This window comes from Mesocricetus auratus, unplaced genomic scaffold, assembly GCF_017639785.1.
Source record: "Mesocricetus auratus isolate SY011 unplaced genomic scaffold, BCM_Maur_2.0 Super-Scaffold_100046, whole genome shotgun sequence".
NCBI classification, from domain to species: domain Eukaryota; kingdom Metazoa; phylum Chordata; class Mammalia; order Rodentia; family Cricetidae; genus Mesocricetus; species Mesocricetus auratus.
The window spans coordinates 511449-530277 of record NW_024429223.1 but is presented as its reverse complement, the minus strand read 5'-3'; the positions used below and the strand labels follow the sequence as shown (position 1 = coordinate 530277).

General features: G+C 41.6%; 1 protein-coding gene across 1 annotated transcript; it reads left to right on the top strand.

The window, feature by feature from the left end:
• The first annotated feature begins 471 nt into the window (after positions 1-471).
• LOC101840132 (pregnancy-specific glycoprotein 22-like) lies at positions 472-9661 on the top strand. Its single transcript, XM_005081892.2, has 5 exons — positions 472-609; positions 1861-2226; positions 6532-6891; positions 8039-8398; positions 9366-9661. Exons 1-5 carry the CDS (start codon positions 501-503, stop codon positions 9635-9637), a joined length of 1467 nt encoding a protein of 488 aa, XP_005081949.2. The 5' UTR covers positions 472-500; the 3' UTR covers positions 9638-9661.
• The last annotated feature ends 9168 nt before the right edge of the window (positions 9662-18829 follow it).

The window sequence follows — 18829 nt, the reverse complement described above, 5'->3', positions numbered from 1 at the left end:
GAGCACATGACTCTAGGCATTTCTCCTGGATCTATAAATTGACTGTTGAAATTAGTGATAAAGGACTGATCTTCATCCCTAGTTATCACCCAGCTGCTTTCTTTCCAGCCCTCAGAAACTTCCCTGTCACTTTCCACCTGGTATTAAGTAAATCCCACCTTCCCACAGCATTGAGAACACAGGGCATACTGAGTTCTTAGCTTGTTCTATGTGTCACAAGCATGATGGATGCTTCTCTGATGTTGACCCAAAGCAAGGACACAGCAGGTGTCAGCCCTAGGATGAGTCATTGTTCTCTGAGGAAATGGAGATGCTTATCAGCACTGTGGCTCATGTGTATTGCTTGGAGGAGAAACATAAAGGGAAGTTGAGAGGGATGCAGATCAGTGCAGAGGATGGAAGGCATTTGATTCCAACCCCATCACTCATAGCCCATTGGATTCTAGGAAGTACTCCAGTCTGAGGAGGAAGGAGAGCAGAGCCTGAGTTCTGTGTTGGAGATGAGGCTCTTCTCCTCAGAGGGAGGACAGCAAGTGAGAAGATTGATGGAGGAGTCCTCCGTTCATCTCTGCAAGGGGTGTAACCCCTGGCAGGGGCTTCTGCTCACAGGTAAGGGTAACCATTCTCTGACTGTGTGAGGAGGGAATCTCAGAAGCAGACTTGAGCCTCTTGAAGAGGACAGGAACTTCAGAGGAGACTCAAGGCTTTTGTTTTCGGTTATGATGCAGAAGGCAGAGTGAGGGACAGACGCTCAGCAGCCTGAATCTCTCAGGGGACAGGAGGTGATGGTGGTAAGAAAAAAGCTTCAAACATCCCATATTCACTGTGAATTACAGTGGCTGCAATGTTCTGAAGGCAGCTCTTCCCAAACAACAGTATGATCCTTGAAACAGAAATCAAACAGGGAGGGCTAGCGAGACATCTCAGTGTGTGAAGTTATTATAACATGAATCCAATCCTTAGTTTCCCCCACAGTGGATGATGGAGAGAACAGACTCCTGCAGGTTCTATTCTGCCCTCTACAAAGGTGCTGTGGTGTGCACACACACACACACCCTGACACACACACACACACATTTGTGGCATACATCTTCATATGTGCACAAGGAGACACCAGCCTTTTCTTATACACAAAATATATTTACGTAATGAAATCTAAAACAATTTCTTCCACACTTGAATATTATTATTGTCATAAGCTCCAAACCTAGGAACTATGAAGAGAAATCTGTAGAAACCCGCTCTTCCTTCCTTCCTATTTTTCTTTTTCCAGTTGTATCTGAGTCTTTTCCAGGAACTGAAACTTCCAAAAAGGCCAGACTAATCCTGCTCTTACAAATCACTTTTTGTACTGCAGTGCGGTACATACCTTTAATCCCAATACTTGGCACGCAGGGTCAGGTGATCCCTGTGAGTTCAAGGCCAGCCTAGTCTTCAGAGCAAGTACCAGGAGAGAGAAGCTGCACAGAGAAACCCTGTCTCAAAAAAAGAAACCAGACCAAAACCAAAAATGAAGCATAGCAAACAAACAAAAAAGCCCTGGTTCTAGTGGACCTGATGTCAGTATATCTGGTAATGGAGAAAAACAGCAAAAGGTGAGGACTCTCCAGAGGAGGATATCAGAGAGGCATGCCCCTCAATCCACATACTCTATGTGAGGAGAGATTTGGGACACTGCAGGGTGGAGAAATAGCTGAACAGAGAATTCCTAAGAGAGTAACTAATCCACTCAGACACTAAATCAATTAAACGCATGTTGCTCATGTCTGCAAAGAGGGTGGGCAACCCTGACTCACACACCAAAGTTGAATGGTGATCACACCTGTCTAATTTTGGTGAGTTTTCTCAATTCTCTTCTAGCCTCCCTTTTAATCTTCTGCCACCTCTCCAACACTGCCCATGTGACTGTGACCATTGAATCAGTGCCACCCCTAGTGGCCAAAGGAGATGATGTCCTTTTTCTTGTCCATGATCTGCCAGAAAATGCTCAAATATTAGCCTGGTTCAAAGGGCTAACAAACATGAAAGACGCAATTGCACTATATGGACTGTTCAACAATGTAAGTGGGCCAGGGCCTGTGCACAGTGGTAGAGAGACAATATATCGCAATGGATCCCTGCTGATCGAAAAGCTCACTGAGAAGGACACGGGATTCTATACCATACGAACCTATAATGAACATATAAAAATTGTATCAACAACATCCACGTACCTCCACGTGCAGGGTAAGTGATTCATTGTGAGCTCTGTGAGCTGGGTGTGGCTCATTTCACTGGTCACAGACAGGAGAATGGTCTGTGCCTACCTTCCCTGTGCACTGTGCCCCATGTTGGGGCTTGAGAATTTAGTGCAAGACACATATGGTGTAGAATAAAGGAAATAGGTCAGAATCCTTCCTTTGATTTTACCTTGCACATAGTTGGATGCATGATGTGTAACTCAGCCAGGGATATCAGCCCCTATCTAGACTCTAGGGGTTCTTACCAGGAATGTTTCCTCGAGAGATACTCCTCAGGAATCAACATTGTGCCTGGTTGTGGAAAATGTAGGGGCCCTCACAGAGATGTGAATACCAGGATGCCGTGCTCCAAATCTTTGTCCCAAAGTCAAATCCAGGTGTCCATGAGAAGCATTTTAAAAGTGTTGGATTTTGATTTCCTGATGACAGGGAACAGTACTTCCTACTAGTCAATGTCTTATGACTGTCATAAGAACATTGCCTGAGCTATCTCTTTCAGGGAGTTAACAGGGGAATATAGCTCAATAGGTATCCAGGCCATTAGTTAATTGTCCTGTTGGGTATATAAGAGAGGGACACAGGACATGGTTTTTCCTTCCAAGTGCTTGTCCTTGGGTCCAGCTCAGAGAACTCTCTCCTGCAGGCAAATGGCTACAGTCTATACTAATCTGACAGCTTCATGGACGTGAGCTGTAGTTCCCCCAGCGATTACCAGGATGTCATCAGATACACAAGGAACTAGCAGAAAATATTTGTCTGAACCAGGAATGTACCTAGTAGCCTGGATCCACCCCTGTTTTTTCAGACCTGGATATCATGGTAACAGCATTGTTAGACTTACTGGCTATCTAATTTGCCTGCTATACTGCTAGATCTTGTTCTGTTTCCCATTTCATGTGTTTTCTTTGGGAAATACATGACATCCATGAGAGATATACAATGTAGAAGTCCAAGGCATTTCAGAAAGGTCTTGGAGCACATGGTTAGACTCATTACACAGCTCAGAAAACATAGGAAATGAGAGCATGATCTTCAAAATCTTGCACAGGATGAAGGACCTTACAGCCCTTTTCCAGGAATCAAGTTACCTCCTAACACACACCCAAGATGTGAGACTCTTGATACATCATAGGCATTTAACCCCACTGTGAGCCCAGTCTGACATCACTCACCTGGTCCATTTGTAGCCTCAAAGGCAGTTTTGTCACCTTCCTGCTGGGATCAAGTTCCATGTTTCCAGAACATTGTAAACACGGGGCAGACTGGGTACATTTCTGGGTTTTTTGTCATGCAGTTGTGCAGATTTCCCCCTTTTTGATGCTGACAAACCTTGGCCAGGACACAGCAGAGTGCAGTCCCATGGTCAACACTACTATCTTGTGTCACAGGAATCGCCATTACCCTCAACTCTCACTGTGTGTTCTAGAGGACAGAAACATAAAGAATGGGGAAGGCACATCGGGGCAGCACAGAAACTGGAGTGGAAAAGCGTTGTTGGGAACACAGACCCATTCTCAGCTGATGGGACTCTGGGACATGCTCCTTCCAGTGAGAGACTGAGCTTAGATGGGGGAAGGCCAGTAGAGTTTGTGAGTTGTGCTGGAGCAGGCATACCTCAGAGGGATGACAGGCCAAGCTACTGAGACAATGGAAACGCCATCAGTACTCCTTTACAAAAGGCTGCATCACATATCAGGGGGGCACCACATTCATGAATGAGGAGTCCAGTGTGTGGGAGGAGACAATCTGACACATTGTCTGTAGTCTCCTCAGTGGCACAAAAACATGAGAGGAGTCTCAATGTTGGTAAGGGAGAAGATAGAGAGTGAGAGAATGTCAGCATTAGGATGCTCTCATTGAATATTAAACAGAAAGGGTGGGGAGATTTAATTCTTACACAAAGTTAGTAAGCATGGTCGCAAAATTCTGAAGACTGATGCTCTCAGCTTGAGAACTCAACTGAAAGTCAAGCTGATATGGCTCAGTGATGTGGTCCAATAGATACAGGCATTTACTTCTTTGTCTGACAAGCTGGGAGCAATGAATGTAAGGCGTCTGACCTCCACTTAAGTACTGTGTCCAGGATACACCCACACACACACATACACAGACACACACACACACACACACACTAAACTAGCCCTTACACTACTCATGCACAAGTATAATATGTAAACATGTGGAAAACATCAAGGAAATGGGATGATCCAATACTATATCCCTAAACCTATGAGTTTCTTAAATGAATCCTTGGTCATACTGGGGTCTAGGACACCATTCAATATTTTAGTCTCCACATGGATCTGAGATTTTTTTCTAGGCAGCATTTTTTTTTGGTTTCATCTCTTATTTATTTTCTTTTTTTTTAGTTTTTTTTTTTAATTTTAAATAGCTTGTTTTACATGTCAATCCCAGTTCCCTCTCCCTCCCCTCCTCCCGCACTCCCCTTCCACCCTCCCTCCCACCCTATTGCCACATACTTCCACATAGGGGATGTCTAGAGTCTATCATTTTACTCTTGGTAGGGTCAAGGCACTCCCCTAAGAGTCCAGGCTGAGAGAGCATCTCTCTTTGTGCTATAGGCACATGAAGACAGATTGTATACCAGGAATAGACACTGATCCACAGCTCAGAGCCCCATAGGTTGTCCAGGCCTTCTCACTGACACTCACATTTGGGGGGGTCCAGATCAGTCCCATTCTGGCCTCCCCACTGTCGGTCTGGGGTCTAAGAGCACTCCCCTGATCAGATCAGCTGTCTCTGCTGGTTTTGCCAGCCCATTCTTTGCCAATTTGCTCATCATTCCTCTCTCTCTGTCGCTGGGTTCCTTGGGTTCAGTTCAGTGCTTAGATGTGTGTTTGCCTCTGCTTCCATCAGTCCCAGGATGAAGGCTCCCGGATAGTTATAGCCATCAAGTTCATTATCAGGAATGGGCATTCGAGGTGGTCCTTCCACTATTGCTTAGCTTGCCAATTGATGTTATACCTTTAGATCACTCGAGGTCACTCTGGTGCCTGATCTGTCTTTGATCCTATGATTCCCTCTTCCCCCTATTCTACCCCCACCCCCTCAACTTCCTGTTCCCCCATGACCAACTCCCTTAGATATGCATATATACATAGTACCCAAGAGAAGAGGATGGAGACAAGATCCTCTGAATGGATGGGGAACAGGGCGAGGGGGGGTAGTGGGTAAAGAGGAAGGGAGTAGGCAGCATTTTTTTAAAAAAAGAAACAAGGCAGCTTATGGTTCTTTTCATTTAAATTATGAACAACCCTATTTTACATATCAATCCAAATTTCTGCTCTCTCACATTCTCCCATGTCCATCCCATTTCTGCTCCCCAGGGAGGTTGATGCCTTCCGTGGGGGATCATTAAAATCTGTCACATAATTTGGGGTGGGACCTAGGCCCTCTCCATTGTGTCTAGGCTGAGCTAGTATCCTTCTAGGAAGGATTCCTATCTGGGAATGAGTTCCCAAAGTCCATTTGTACACTAGGGATAAATACTAATCCAATACCAGAGGCCCCATAGATTGTCCAAGCCTCCTAAATGACACCTATGTTCAGTGGTCCTGGTTTGGCTCTATGATTGTTTCCCAGCTGTCAGTCTGGGGACCATGAGCTCCCAATTGTTCAGGTCAGCTATTTCTGTGTGTTTCCCCAGCCTGGTCTTGACGACTTTGCTTCTCATTCCTTCCTCTCTACAACTGGGTTCTAGGAGTTCAGCTCAGTGTTTAGCTGTGGATCTCTGCTTCTGCTTGCATCAGCTGCTGGATGAAGGCTCTAGGATAGCTTATAAGGCAGTCATCAATCTCATTATAGGGGAAGGGCATTGAAGGTAACCTCTCCACTATTGCTTAGATTCTTAGACAATTTATGATTCTTATGTTGCTCCAGTTCAAGTGGACTTGAAGCAAATGAAGCTAGAAGGTGAATTCAGGTGTTAGCTACAAGCACAAGAAGAGCAGAACAACCAAAAAGTCAGAGAGTGAAGACAGGGTCTGTATAAGATGTAGAGCAGGCATCCATTGTAAATGAGAGCAGGGGTCTGATGACAATAAGCAGGGGCAATATTGACACCTGAAGAAAGGGAGACATACAGTGGAAATGACCAGTGTGGGGACACTGAGAACAAGAAGGTCATGTTTTGACACCCACCTAGTGGGAGAGGTTGACTCTCACACACAAACATAAGCTGAGCAATGAACACAGCTGCTCAGGACACAGGGCCTCATCTTAGTCAAATACAAATGTCTCAATTTACATGGATCTCTCTCTTAAATTCTAGATTTCCTTTGGAACTGCGGGCGCCATGCCACCTCTGCCCAACCCACAATTGAATCAGTGCCACCCAGTGTTGCTGAAGGGGGGAATGTTACTCTACTTATTCACAATCTCCCGGAGAATCTTGAAGGTTTTGTCTGGTTCAAAGGCATATCTGTGTTCTGGAAAAATGAGATTGCCCGATACACAAAAGGCAGCAAATCAAGTATTACAGGGCCTGCTTACAGTGGCAGAGAGACGTTGAACAGTGATGGATCCCTGCTGCTTCACAACGTCACTCAGAGTGACACTGGATTGTACACCCTACGAATTATGAGTACAGATATGAAAAGTGAAGAAGCACACGTGCAACTCCAGGTGGACAGTAAGTGATTCTCTGTGATTGTTCAGTGCTGGGTGGGGCTTAGACACACAGAGCTGTCATGGCTGGCCTGGTCTCATTTCCCTTCACAAGGTGTCTCCATATGGAAGTTTGTGCATTTAATTTACAACAAATACGGTAGAGACAAATGGCCATAGACCAGCATGCATCTTCTCACCCCACCTACATCAAAGAAGACCTAAAATATGAGTGTCAGCCCAGTGTCTTGGGCCTCTAGATCAGGGATCCCTGAGCCCTGTCATCTTTGCAAGGCAATAATAAATTGAGCAAAGAAAGTACTTCTCCAGTACTCTACTTTTGCTTCCTGTCAAAGCTGATAGGGAACAATAGATTTAGAACATCCCGATAAAATGGAGCATATATTACCTCCATATTCAGAGTATAATAAATAAAATCCAGAAGCTTGTAGAGATACCATGGAGGAGTGCTACCTACTGGCTTGCTCTGTAGGGCTTTCTCAACCTTCACTCTTATATCACCTATGTCTGCTTGCTCAGGGTTGGAACTGACTGCAGTGTTCTCAATTCACCCCCTCAATTTAAAAACTGGACTACATTCTTGCCCACAGGCCAATCAGGTGATGGCATTTTCAACTGAGGCCTGTCTTTCAAATTACTCTCACTTGTGACAAGGTGACATAAAAAAATCCAGCATAGGACCCAAGGCTTTTAAAGATGTGAGTCTGCCATGAGGATCAGACTGCTCCCTGATCCCACCCAGTCCCAGTCCTAAGGGTTGACAGGCAGGGAAGCAACAGCATCTATAGGGAGACCTCAGGGTTTGATTGGAGCCACAAAGGAAATGGAAAATCCAAGTCATGCAGAGATCATGGGAAGCCACATCTGAACCCTCATTGTGGATAAATATGTAATGTCTGACTGAGAGCAGTAAGGGAACAGTTGTGAAGACACATAAGGGGAGAGTTTCATGATGAGTAAATGACATTATTTTGGGGCACACATGCAAGGGAGGAGGTCATGTTCCTCACCTTGATTAAGTGGCACAGACATATCCACACCAGTTGATATAGCCAGAGTGACACATCTATCTGCTCAAGAAGGATGTCACCATCTTTTCATTATGCACAATAATCCCCACACGATGGCTTTTTTTCTCTTTTTCCTTTTAGTCTCCCATTCTCCATGCTGTAACCCTCTCACCTCTTCCCAAGTCATGATAGAACCAATGCCAATGTATGCTGCTGAAGGAGAAAGTGTTCTTCTCAAAGTTCATAATCTTCCAGAAGATTTCCAAGCCTTTACTTGGTACAGGGCGATATATCGTGTTCCGCATTTTGAAATTGTCGAACACAGCAGAGAACTAGATACCATCACCTGGGGAAATCAATATAGCCAAAGAGAGACTGTGTATGACAATGGAACCCTGCTGCTCCAGGACATCACTGAGAAAGATGCAGGAATGTACACACTAGAAATTTTGAAAAGTGATTCCAAAATTGAAAAGGCATATGTGCAATTCCATGTAAACAGTAAGTAACTCTCACTGTGCCTGCTCTCTTCCATTACTGCATTGTGTCCCCACAATAAGGTTTTGGCACTTACTGCTGGACACTCATTGGGGAAACAATCAACAATCAAGTATAGGTTAGAATCTCTACCTGTCTTTACCTACACAAGTGAGAACCTATTCTCAACTCATCACAAGGGTGCCAGGCTCAGTGCAGGCTCTGTGGCTCTCACCATGCAAATAGCCTCAATATAAACATTGTGGGAGTCAGACAGACACTGCAGAAGGAAGTCATGGGATCTGCACGGAGAGCACCAGGAAGCCCTGACTCCAAACCTTTGCCACTGGCTGCATTCTAGACAATGCTGTGGAGATTTTTGTCACTGTCCTGGTTTCCTTTTAGAGCTGACAGGGAACAAGTCTTTACTGACTCTCCAAATCCCTTAGAGTATAGAACCAGCTGTGTACTGCCATGACAGCTGCAGTTAGTTAGATCACCTGTGTATCTCCTTCTCCTAAGTCTCTATGGCCAGCTGTCTGGGCCATTGCCCTTTGTTCTGATGGCATTTGAGTCTTCGCAGGCAGGTGAAGGCATTAAGGGAAGAAACAGCAGAGGCAGATAATCCAGATTCTTCCTTCTCCTCATGGGTCCTTCTTGGGGAATTTTCTTCTGCAGCTAAATAGGAACAGATGATGCTGATGTGAGCATCTCCCCATCCCAGGGTCAGATCATTACTCACAATTAAGCTTAATTCAGAGACATGGCAATAATCATGCTCTATGTGTCCTATTATAGGGAAACAGTCACAGAAAATAATGTCTGAATCAGAGTCAGAGAGTTCATTGGTAGAAGAACCAAAACACATGCTCCATCTATAGTCACAGTTCCAAACTCTGCCTCTGGAGGCTTTACTAAGTAGGAACTAAGGAAGGGATGGTTGAAATCTCTGGACTACCATCATTTGTTACCCTCCTCTGTTTCTTCACAGAGCATGTGGCACAGCCCTTTGTGCGAATCACTAACAGCGTAGTCTCATCACACAGATCTGTGATATTCACCTGTGTATCACCTGACTCTGATGTCTCCATCCGTTGGTTCTTCAATAACCAGCACCTGCGTCTCTCAAGGAGGATGACTCTGTCCCCAACAAAGTGTGGACTGAGAATACATCCCGTTCGATTAGAGAATTTTGGAGAGTATAAATGTGAGGTCTCCAACCGAGTCAGTTCAAAGACCAGTCTTCCAGTCTTGTTTCAGTGAGCTCTCCTTTCATCCTACACTAGAATGTCAGCATTTCTTTATCAATTTTGCACTAAACAGAGAAAAGTTACATGTTGAAATTGATCAGTTATCATTCAGATATAGCCAGCATGGTGACTAATATCTATAATCTTGAGATACATATGTTTACAAGGATAGAACAAGATTTAAATTAAGATTATGTCTCCAAATAAAAATAAATAAGGCAATATGGTAAACAGAAATGAAAAGGATTTCAGAGCTTAGGTTATGGATCAAACATAGCCAACCATCAGAACTCATGGAAAAAATTTCAGGAATTGCTAGACTTTGGGATGCTCAGGGTCTGCTGTAAAAAGTGCATAGTGGAGAAAAGCAGTCTCATATGATAAAATACATTCATTGTGTAACATATTTATTAAATAAACATCTTAAGCAATTATGTCTCTCAACCTTATAAATTGTAATCTATTTTGTAAGTTTCTTTTAGAATTTGGTAAGAAAAAATGCTACAATTATCTAGTCTTCAACCTTTATCAAAGACCCATGAAGGATATAATCCTAGCTAAGTAAACAGGAAGTTTAGAGAAAACAACTTCCAAAACTATAGAAATGAAAGAGACATCTTGATGTCTGTAGAGTCACCCCAAGGTTTCTCTGTAATTCTGGAGCATCCATATTTTGCTTACAGGCCTAGAATATCTGACAGACTGTCCCACCTTGTCTTGGCAAAGTACAACAGTCACAATACAAACTAATGGGAAGAAGAAAATGAACATGATCATCTCATTAGATTCTTTAAAAGCCTTCAAAAAATCCAACAGCACTTCACAATAAAGGTCTTTGAGAGACCAGGGATAAAAGGAACATAAAAACACACAATTAAGGAAATATACAGCAAGCCAATGCCAACATCAAACTAAATGGAGGCAAACACAATATGGTTTCTCTAGAATCAGAAAAAAGACAAGGCTGCCCAATTTCTCCATGTCTATTCAATATAAACCTTGAAGTTACAGCTACAGCAATAAGAAACTCTGAAAGCCAAAAGGTTATGGATAGATGTTCTACACACGCTAAGAGACCATGCATGGATGCCAGTCCAAAATGCTGTCAACACTTTCAGTCTCCAAAGATGGAGAAAACAAGATATTCCATGAAAAAATTTAAGTGATACATGTCCACTAATCCAGCCCTACAAAATGTACTGGAAGGAAAACTCCAACACAAGGTAGTTAACAACACTCGCAAAAACATAGACAATACATAATCCCATTTTACCAAAAATCAAAAAATGGAGATAGGGGAAATTCACATGCAATACAAACAACCAAAACAAATCCAAGAGTAGCAAGAATCAACAATAAGCAGTCATTAATATGCCTCAATACCAGTGGTCTTAACTCACCTATAAAAAGACACAGTCTAACAGAATGGATACGATGACAGGATCAATTCTTCTGCGGCATACAATAAACACGCCTCAACTCCAAAGACAGACATCACCTCATAATAAAGGGTTAGGGAAAGATTTTCTGATCAATTATACATAAGAAAAGAAGCTGCTGTAACTCTCCTAATATCTAACAACTTATATTTCAAACTTCAATTAGTCAAGAGAGGTAAAGAATGTCATTTCATATTCATCACAGGAGAAAACCATCAAGATGAAGTCTTAATCCTGAATATCTATGCCACAAATGCAAAGGTACCCACATTCATAAAAGAAACATTACTAAAACTCAAATCATACACAAAACCATATGCACTTATACTGGGAGACTTCAACACCACAGAATTACCAGACAGAAACTTAACAAAGAAACAAATCAACTAACAGAAGTTATGACCTAATTTGGTTTAACAGATATCAATAGAAAATTCCATCCAAACACAAGTAAATATACATTCTTTTCAGTGCCATATGGAAACTTCTCTAAAATTGACCACATACTTGCCAATATAGCAAACCTCAACAAGTACAAAAATAGTTGGAATAATCCCCTGGATCTTATCGTATCAGCTTGGTTTGAAATCATAATTCAAAAACAACACAAATTACAAAAAACCATGCAAACTCATGGAAAATAAACAATGCTCAATTTCATCACTTCTGAGTCAAGGAAGAAATAAAGAAATTAAATACTGCCTAGAATTCAATGAAAATGAAGACACAACACAGAAACATGGGGGACACTCTGAAAGTGGAGTTAAGAGGAAATTTCACAAAACTAAGTTCCCACATGAAGAAGCTGAAGAATAGCCACAATAAAGAATTAACAGCATACCTGGAATCTCTAGAACAAAAAGAAGGAAACTCATCCAGGAGGAGTAGATGCCAGGAAATAATCAAATTGAGGGCTGAAATCAATAAAGTACAAACAAAGGTAACAATACAAATGATAAATGAAACAAAGAGTTGGTTCTTCTGGAAAACCAATAAGATAGACAAACCTTTATTCACACTAACCAAAAGGCAGAGAGAGAACACACAGATTAACAAAATCCAGAGAATCTTTGTGTCATACTTTGAAAACATATACTCCATAAAATTCAAAAATTTAAAGGAAATGGACAATTTTCTGGATAGATATCACTTAACAAATTAAATTAAGAAGAGATAAGCAATATAAGCAGACCTATAATACCTAATGAAATAGTAGTCATCAAAAGTCTCCCAACCAAAAACAGCCCAAGCCCAGATGGCTTCAGTGAAGAATTCTACCAGAAATTCAAAGAAGAGTTGCTTCCAATACTGCTAAAGTGTTTCACACAATAGGAGCAGGAGATTCGTTGCCAAACTCTTTTTATGAGGTTACAATTACATTAGTACCCAAACCACACAAAGACACAACTAAGAAGGAGAACTACAGACAAATCTCTCTCATGAACATTGATACAAAAATCCAAAATAAAATATGAGCAAATCACATACAAGAACACAACAGAAAAATCATCCACCATGATCAAGTAGGCATCATCTCAGAGATGCAAGGATGGTTCCACATGAAAACCTATCAACGTTTTGTGCTTGGGGACTGCCTGGGGATGGCCACTGAGCCTCCCATCCCAGAGTGAGCCTACACTCCCCAGATTCCTGGTCTTTTTTTCCACCAATGGGACCAGGTAAACTGGGATCTGTATCCTGGCCTGCCTTGCAGTGCCTGGGGACATCCTGGGGGCAGCCACTGAGCCTACCCTCCCAGAGCGAGCCTATGAAACAGAGTTTCCTGGTCTTATCTAACCACAGGACTTGTGCCTGGGGACTGCCATCGAGGCTCACCTCCCGGCCGGAGCCTACAGACCCCAGATTCTTGGTCTTCTTTTGCACAAAGAGAAACAGCACCTGGGGACCTGACTTCTCCATGGAAACTCTGAAAGTCATAAGGTCCTGGATAGATATTCTATCAACACTAAGAAACCATGGATGCCAGCCCAGACTACTATAGATGTAGAAAGCAAGATATTCCATGACAAACCTAGATTTAAACAATATATATCCACTAACCCAGCCCTACAGAAAGTTCTGGAAGGAAACTCACAACCAAAGGAAGTTAACTACAACCAGAAAAATGTAGGAATTAGATAATCCCACCTTACCAACAACCAAAAGAAAAAAAGGGGTGGAATCCCATACATAATTCCAACAACAACAATAACCATTCCAAATCAAAGAATGAGCAATCAATGGCCATTAATATCCCTCAATATTAATGGTCTTAAAACAACCATAAAAAGACACAGGCTAGAAGAATGGATTTGAAGACAGAACCTATCCGTCTGTTGCATAAAAGAAACACAGCTGAGCGTCAAAGACAGACATTACCACAGAGTTAAATGTTTGGAAAAGATTTTCCAATCCAATGGACCCAAGAGACAAGTGGGAGTAGCAATCTTAATATCTCACAAATTAGACTTTTTAAACTTTTTTATTACTTTAATTTTAAATAGCTTGCTTCATATGTCAATCCCAGTTCCCTCTCCCTCCCTTACTCCCACACCTCCCCACCATCCCCCCCAGTCTCCCACCCTATGCCCACTTCCTTCCACATAGGGGATATCCAGAGTTAGTCACTTCACTCACAGAAGGGTCCAGGCATTCCCCTAAAGGTCCAGGCTGAGAGAGAATCCCTCTTTGGGTTATGGACACACAAAGTCCATTTGTATGCCAGGGATAAACACTGATCTACTGCCCAGGGCCTCATTTTTTGCTCAGAACTCGTCACTGATTCTCACACTCAGGGAGTCTGGAACAGTCCCATGTTGCCCTCCCAGCTGTCGGTCTAGGGTCCAAGAGCTCCTCCTTGTTTAGATCAGCTGTCTCTTCTGGTTTTGACAGCCCATTTTTGCCAATTTGCTCATCTCTCCTCTCTCTCTGTCACTGGGATCCATGGGATCAGTGCAGTGTTTAACTGTGGGTGTTTGCCTCTGCTTCCATCAGTCACTGAATGAAGGTTCTAGGATGGCATATACTGTAGATGTCAAGTTCATTATCAGAAATGGGCATTTAAGGTGGTATCTCCACTACTGCTTAGCTTGCCAATTGGTGTCATAACTTTAGATCACTAGATGTCTTACTTGTGTGAGATCTCTTTTCTAACCTATGACTCCTTCTATCATGGTATTTCTCATTCTGTTATCCACCTATTCTACCCCCTACTCAACCTTCATGTTCCCCCATGACCTACTCTCTCCTCCTCTTCTCCCCCTCTATTGTTCCCAGCTCCCACTCCCCCTCCCCCTCTCAACATGATTCTAATCTGTTCAGAAGATCTTACCTCATTCCTCTTCCCTGGGGTACCATGCATATCTCTCTTAGGTACTTTCCTGTTTCCCAGACTCCCTGACAGTGGAACTCGAGACTGGCACTATCCTGATCCATGTCTAAAATCCATATATAAGTGAGTATATACAATGCTTGTCTTTTTGTGACTGGGTTTCCTCACTTAGGATGGTTTCTTCTAGTGCCATCCATTTACCTGCAAACTTCAAGATTCCATTGTTTATTTTTTCTGCTGAGTAGTACTGCATTGTGTAAATGTATCACATTTTCTCTATCCACTCTTCAGTTGAGGGGAATCTAGGTTGCTTCCAGATTCTGGCTATTATAAATAATGCTGCTATGAAAATAGTGGAACAGATGTCCTTGTTGTATAATTTGCAATTTTTCGACAGATGCCTAAGGGTGTAATTTCTGGGTCTTGTGGTAGACTGATTCCCATTTTTCTGAGGAATCTCCATATTGATTTCTAAAGTGGCTGTATGAGTCAGCACTCACACCAGCAGTGAAGGATTGTTCCCCTCTCTGTGCATATTCTCCAGAATAAATTGTATTTGGTGTTTTTGAATTTAGCCATTCTGACAGGAGTAAGATGGCATATCAGAGTTGTTTTGACTTACATTTCCCTGATGGCTAAGGATGTTGAGCACTTTCTTAAGTGTCTCTCAGCCATTTTAGACTCCCCATTTGAGAATTCTCTATTTAGTTCTGCACCCCACTTTTTAACTGTATCCTTTGGTGTTTTGGAGTCTTGCTTCTTGAGTTCATTGTAAATTTTGGAGCTCAGCCTTCTGTTACATGTGGGGTTAGTGAATATCTTTTCCCATACTATGGGCTGCCTTTTGTCTTATTGACTGTCTCCTTTGCCTTACAGAAGCTTCTTAGTTTCAAGAGATCCCATTTGTTAATTTTTGATCTCAGGTGTTATGTCCAGAAAGCGGTCTCTGTACCAATTTGTTGAAGAGTATCTCATAATATCTCTTCTAAGAAATTCAGTATGGTTGGATTTATATGGAGGTCTTTGATCCATTTGGACATAAGTTTGTGCAAGGTGATAGACATAGATCTATCTGCAGTCTTCTGCATGCCAATATTCAGTTATGACAGCACCATTTGTTGAAGGTGCTTTCTTTTTCCACTGTATAATTTTATATTCTTTGTGAAAAATCAAGTATTCATATGTGTGTGTGTGTGTGTTAAAATCGGGGTTTTCAATTCGTTTCCATTGTCTACCTGTTTATTTTTGTTCCAATACCAAGCAGTTTGCAGGACTATAGCTCTGTAATAGAGCTTGAAGTCAGGTACGGTGATGCCTCCGATAGGTCCTTTATTGTATAGGGTTGTTTTGGCTATCCTGAGTGTTTTGTTTTCCATATAAAGTTGATTATTTTTTCAAGGTATATGAAGAATTGTGCCGGAATTTTGATAGGGATTGCACTGAATCTGTAGACTGCTTTTGGCAAAATTGCTATTTTTATTATGTTGATCCTACCAATCAAAGAGCATGGGAGATCTTTCCATTTTCTGGTATCCTCTGTGATTTCTTTCAGCATCATTTGATGCTGTTTATGGCTATTGTAAAGGGTGATGTTTCTCTGATTTCTTTCTCAGCCACTTTATCATCTGTATATAATAGGACACCGATTTTTTTTGAGTTAACCTTGTGTCCTGACACTTTGCTGCAGGTGTTTATCAGCTCTAGGATTTGCCTTGCTGAGTTTTTCGGGTCACTTATGTAAACTATCATATCATTTGCAAATAGTGAAAGCTTGATTTTTTCTTTTCCTATTTGTAGCCCTGTGATCTCCTTTTTTGTTTTATGGCTCTAGCTAGAACATCAAGTACAATATTGCAGAGATATGGAGACAGTGGACAGCCTTGTCTTGCTCCTGATTTTAGAGGAATTGTATAGAGTTTTTCTCCATTTAGTTTGATGTTAGCTGTTGGTTTACTGTATATTGTTTTTATCATGTTCAGGTATCTTCCTGGTATCCCTGATACCACTAGGAACTTTATCATGAAAGGGTGCTATATTTTTGTCACAGTCTTTATCAGCATCTAGTGAGATGATTATGTGGTTTTCTTTTGCAGTTTGTTTATATGGTGGACTACATTGATAGATTTTTTAATGTTGAACCATCCCTGCATTCCTGGGATGAAGCCTACTTGATCATGGTGGATGATGTTTCTGATGTATTCTTGAATCTGATTTGCTAGTATTTTATTTAGTATTTTTGCATCGGTGTTCATGAGGGAAATTGGTCTATAGTTCTCTTTCTTAGTTGTGTCTTTGTGGGGCTTGGGGATCAAGGTAATTGTAGCCTCATAAAAAGAGTTTGGCAGTGAGCCTCCTGCTTCTATTGTGTGGAATACTTTGAGGAGCATTGGAATTAGCTCTTCTTTGAATTTCTGTTAGAATTCTGCACTGAAACCATCTGGGCCTGGGCATTTTTTTGGTTGGGAGACTCACTACTTCTATTTCATTAAGGGATATAGGTCTGTTTAGAGTTTTTATCTGTTCTTGATTTAGTTTTAGCAAGTAATATCTATCCAGGAAATTGTCCATTTCCCTTAAATTTTCAAATTTTGTGGAGTACAGGTTTTCAAGGTATGACCTGATGATTATCTGGATTCCTCAAAATAAAATCATTCAAAAGAGGTAAAGGAGGTCATTATATACTCATCACAGGTGAAATGCACCAAGATGATGTTTCAATTCTGAACATCTATGCCCCAAATACAAGGGTATGCATGTTTGTAAAAGAAACATTACTAAAACTCAAACCATATGTAAAGCCACTCACACTTATAATGTGAGACTTCAACACCCCAATCATACCACTAGATGGGAATACCAGACAGAAACTTAACAAAGAAGCAAAGGGGCTAATAGAAGTTATGACCCAATTGGGATTTACAGACATCTATTGAATATTCCATCCAAATAAAAAAGATTATACCTATTTGTCAACACTATATGGAACCTTCTCAAAATCGACCATATACTTGGCAACAAAACAAACCTCAACAGGTAAAAAAATTTTGAATAATTCCATGCATCTTATCAGACCACCATGCGTTAAAATTAGAATTCAACAGCAACACATATTGCAGAAACCCTACAAACTCATGGAAATTGAATAATGCACAATTGCACTATTCATGGGTCAAAGAAGAAAAAATTAAAGACTTAGAATTCAATGAGAATGAAGACACAACATCCCCAAACCTATGGCACTTTGAAAGCAGTGCTATGAGGGAATTTCTTAGCACTGAGTACCCACATGAAGAAACTGGATAATAGTTATGCTAGAGAATTAACAGCACAGCTGAAAGCTCTAGAACAGAAACAAGCAAACTAACTCAGGAGGAGTAGATGCCAGGAAATAATGAAACTGAGTGCTGAAATCAATAAAGTATAAATCGGGAAGGCAAGAATCAATGCAATGAAGAGTTGATTCTTTGAGAAAAATCAAATCAACAAGATACACAAACCATTTTCCAAACTACCAAACTGCAGAGTGTGAACATGCAATTTAACAAAATCATAAAGGAAAAGGGGACATAACAAATGACTCTCAGGAAATCCAGAGAATCATCAGGTCATACATTGAAAAGTTATACTCCACAAAATTTGAAAACTTAAAGGAAATGGACAATTTTCTGGATCTATATCACTTACCAAAATTAATTCAAGCACAGAAAGAAAATCAATTTAAATAGACATATAACCCCTATGGCAATAGAAGCAGTAATCAAAAGGCTCCCAACGAAAAAAAAACTCAGGTCCAGATGGCCTCAGTACAAAATTCTAACAGAAATCCAAAGAACAGGTTAAAACCAATTCCTCTCAAGGTATTCAACACAATAGAAGCAGAAGGGTCTTTGCCAAACTCTTTCTATGAGGCTTCAATAACCATGATCCCCAAGCCACACAAAGACAAAACAAAGAAAGAGAACATCAGACCAATATCCCTCATGAACATTGAAGCAAAAATACTCAATAAAATACTGGCAAATCGGATCCAAGAACACATAAAAATAATCATTCGATCCCGACATGCCTTCCAGTGACTGGGGAAGGCCTCAGAGCTTCTCATTCTGGTAGAAGCCAAACACTCCATATCCCAGGTCTTCTCTTCCAACAAGAAGACCAGGGGACCAGCTGTTCTGGTACGACCAGATAAAACAGGCCCTGCATCCGGGCCTGAGTTCCAATGCCTGGGGATTGCCTGGGAACTGCACATAGCTTCCAATTCCGGCTGGAGCCAAGTCCCACAAATTCCAGGTCTTCTCTTCCACCAATGAGACCAGGAAACCAGCAGATCCTGGGAGACCTGGGGACCAGCAGGTCTGGAGGGACCAGTTACAACAAGCCCTGCATCTGGGCCTGAGTTCCAGTGCCTGTTTATTTTCTGGGAACTGCACAGAGC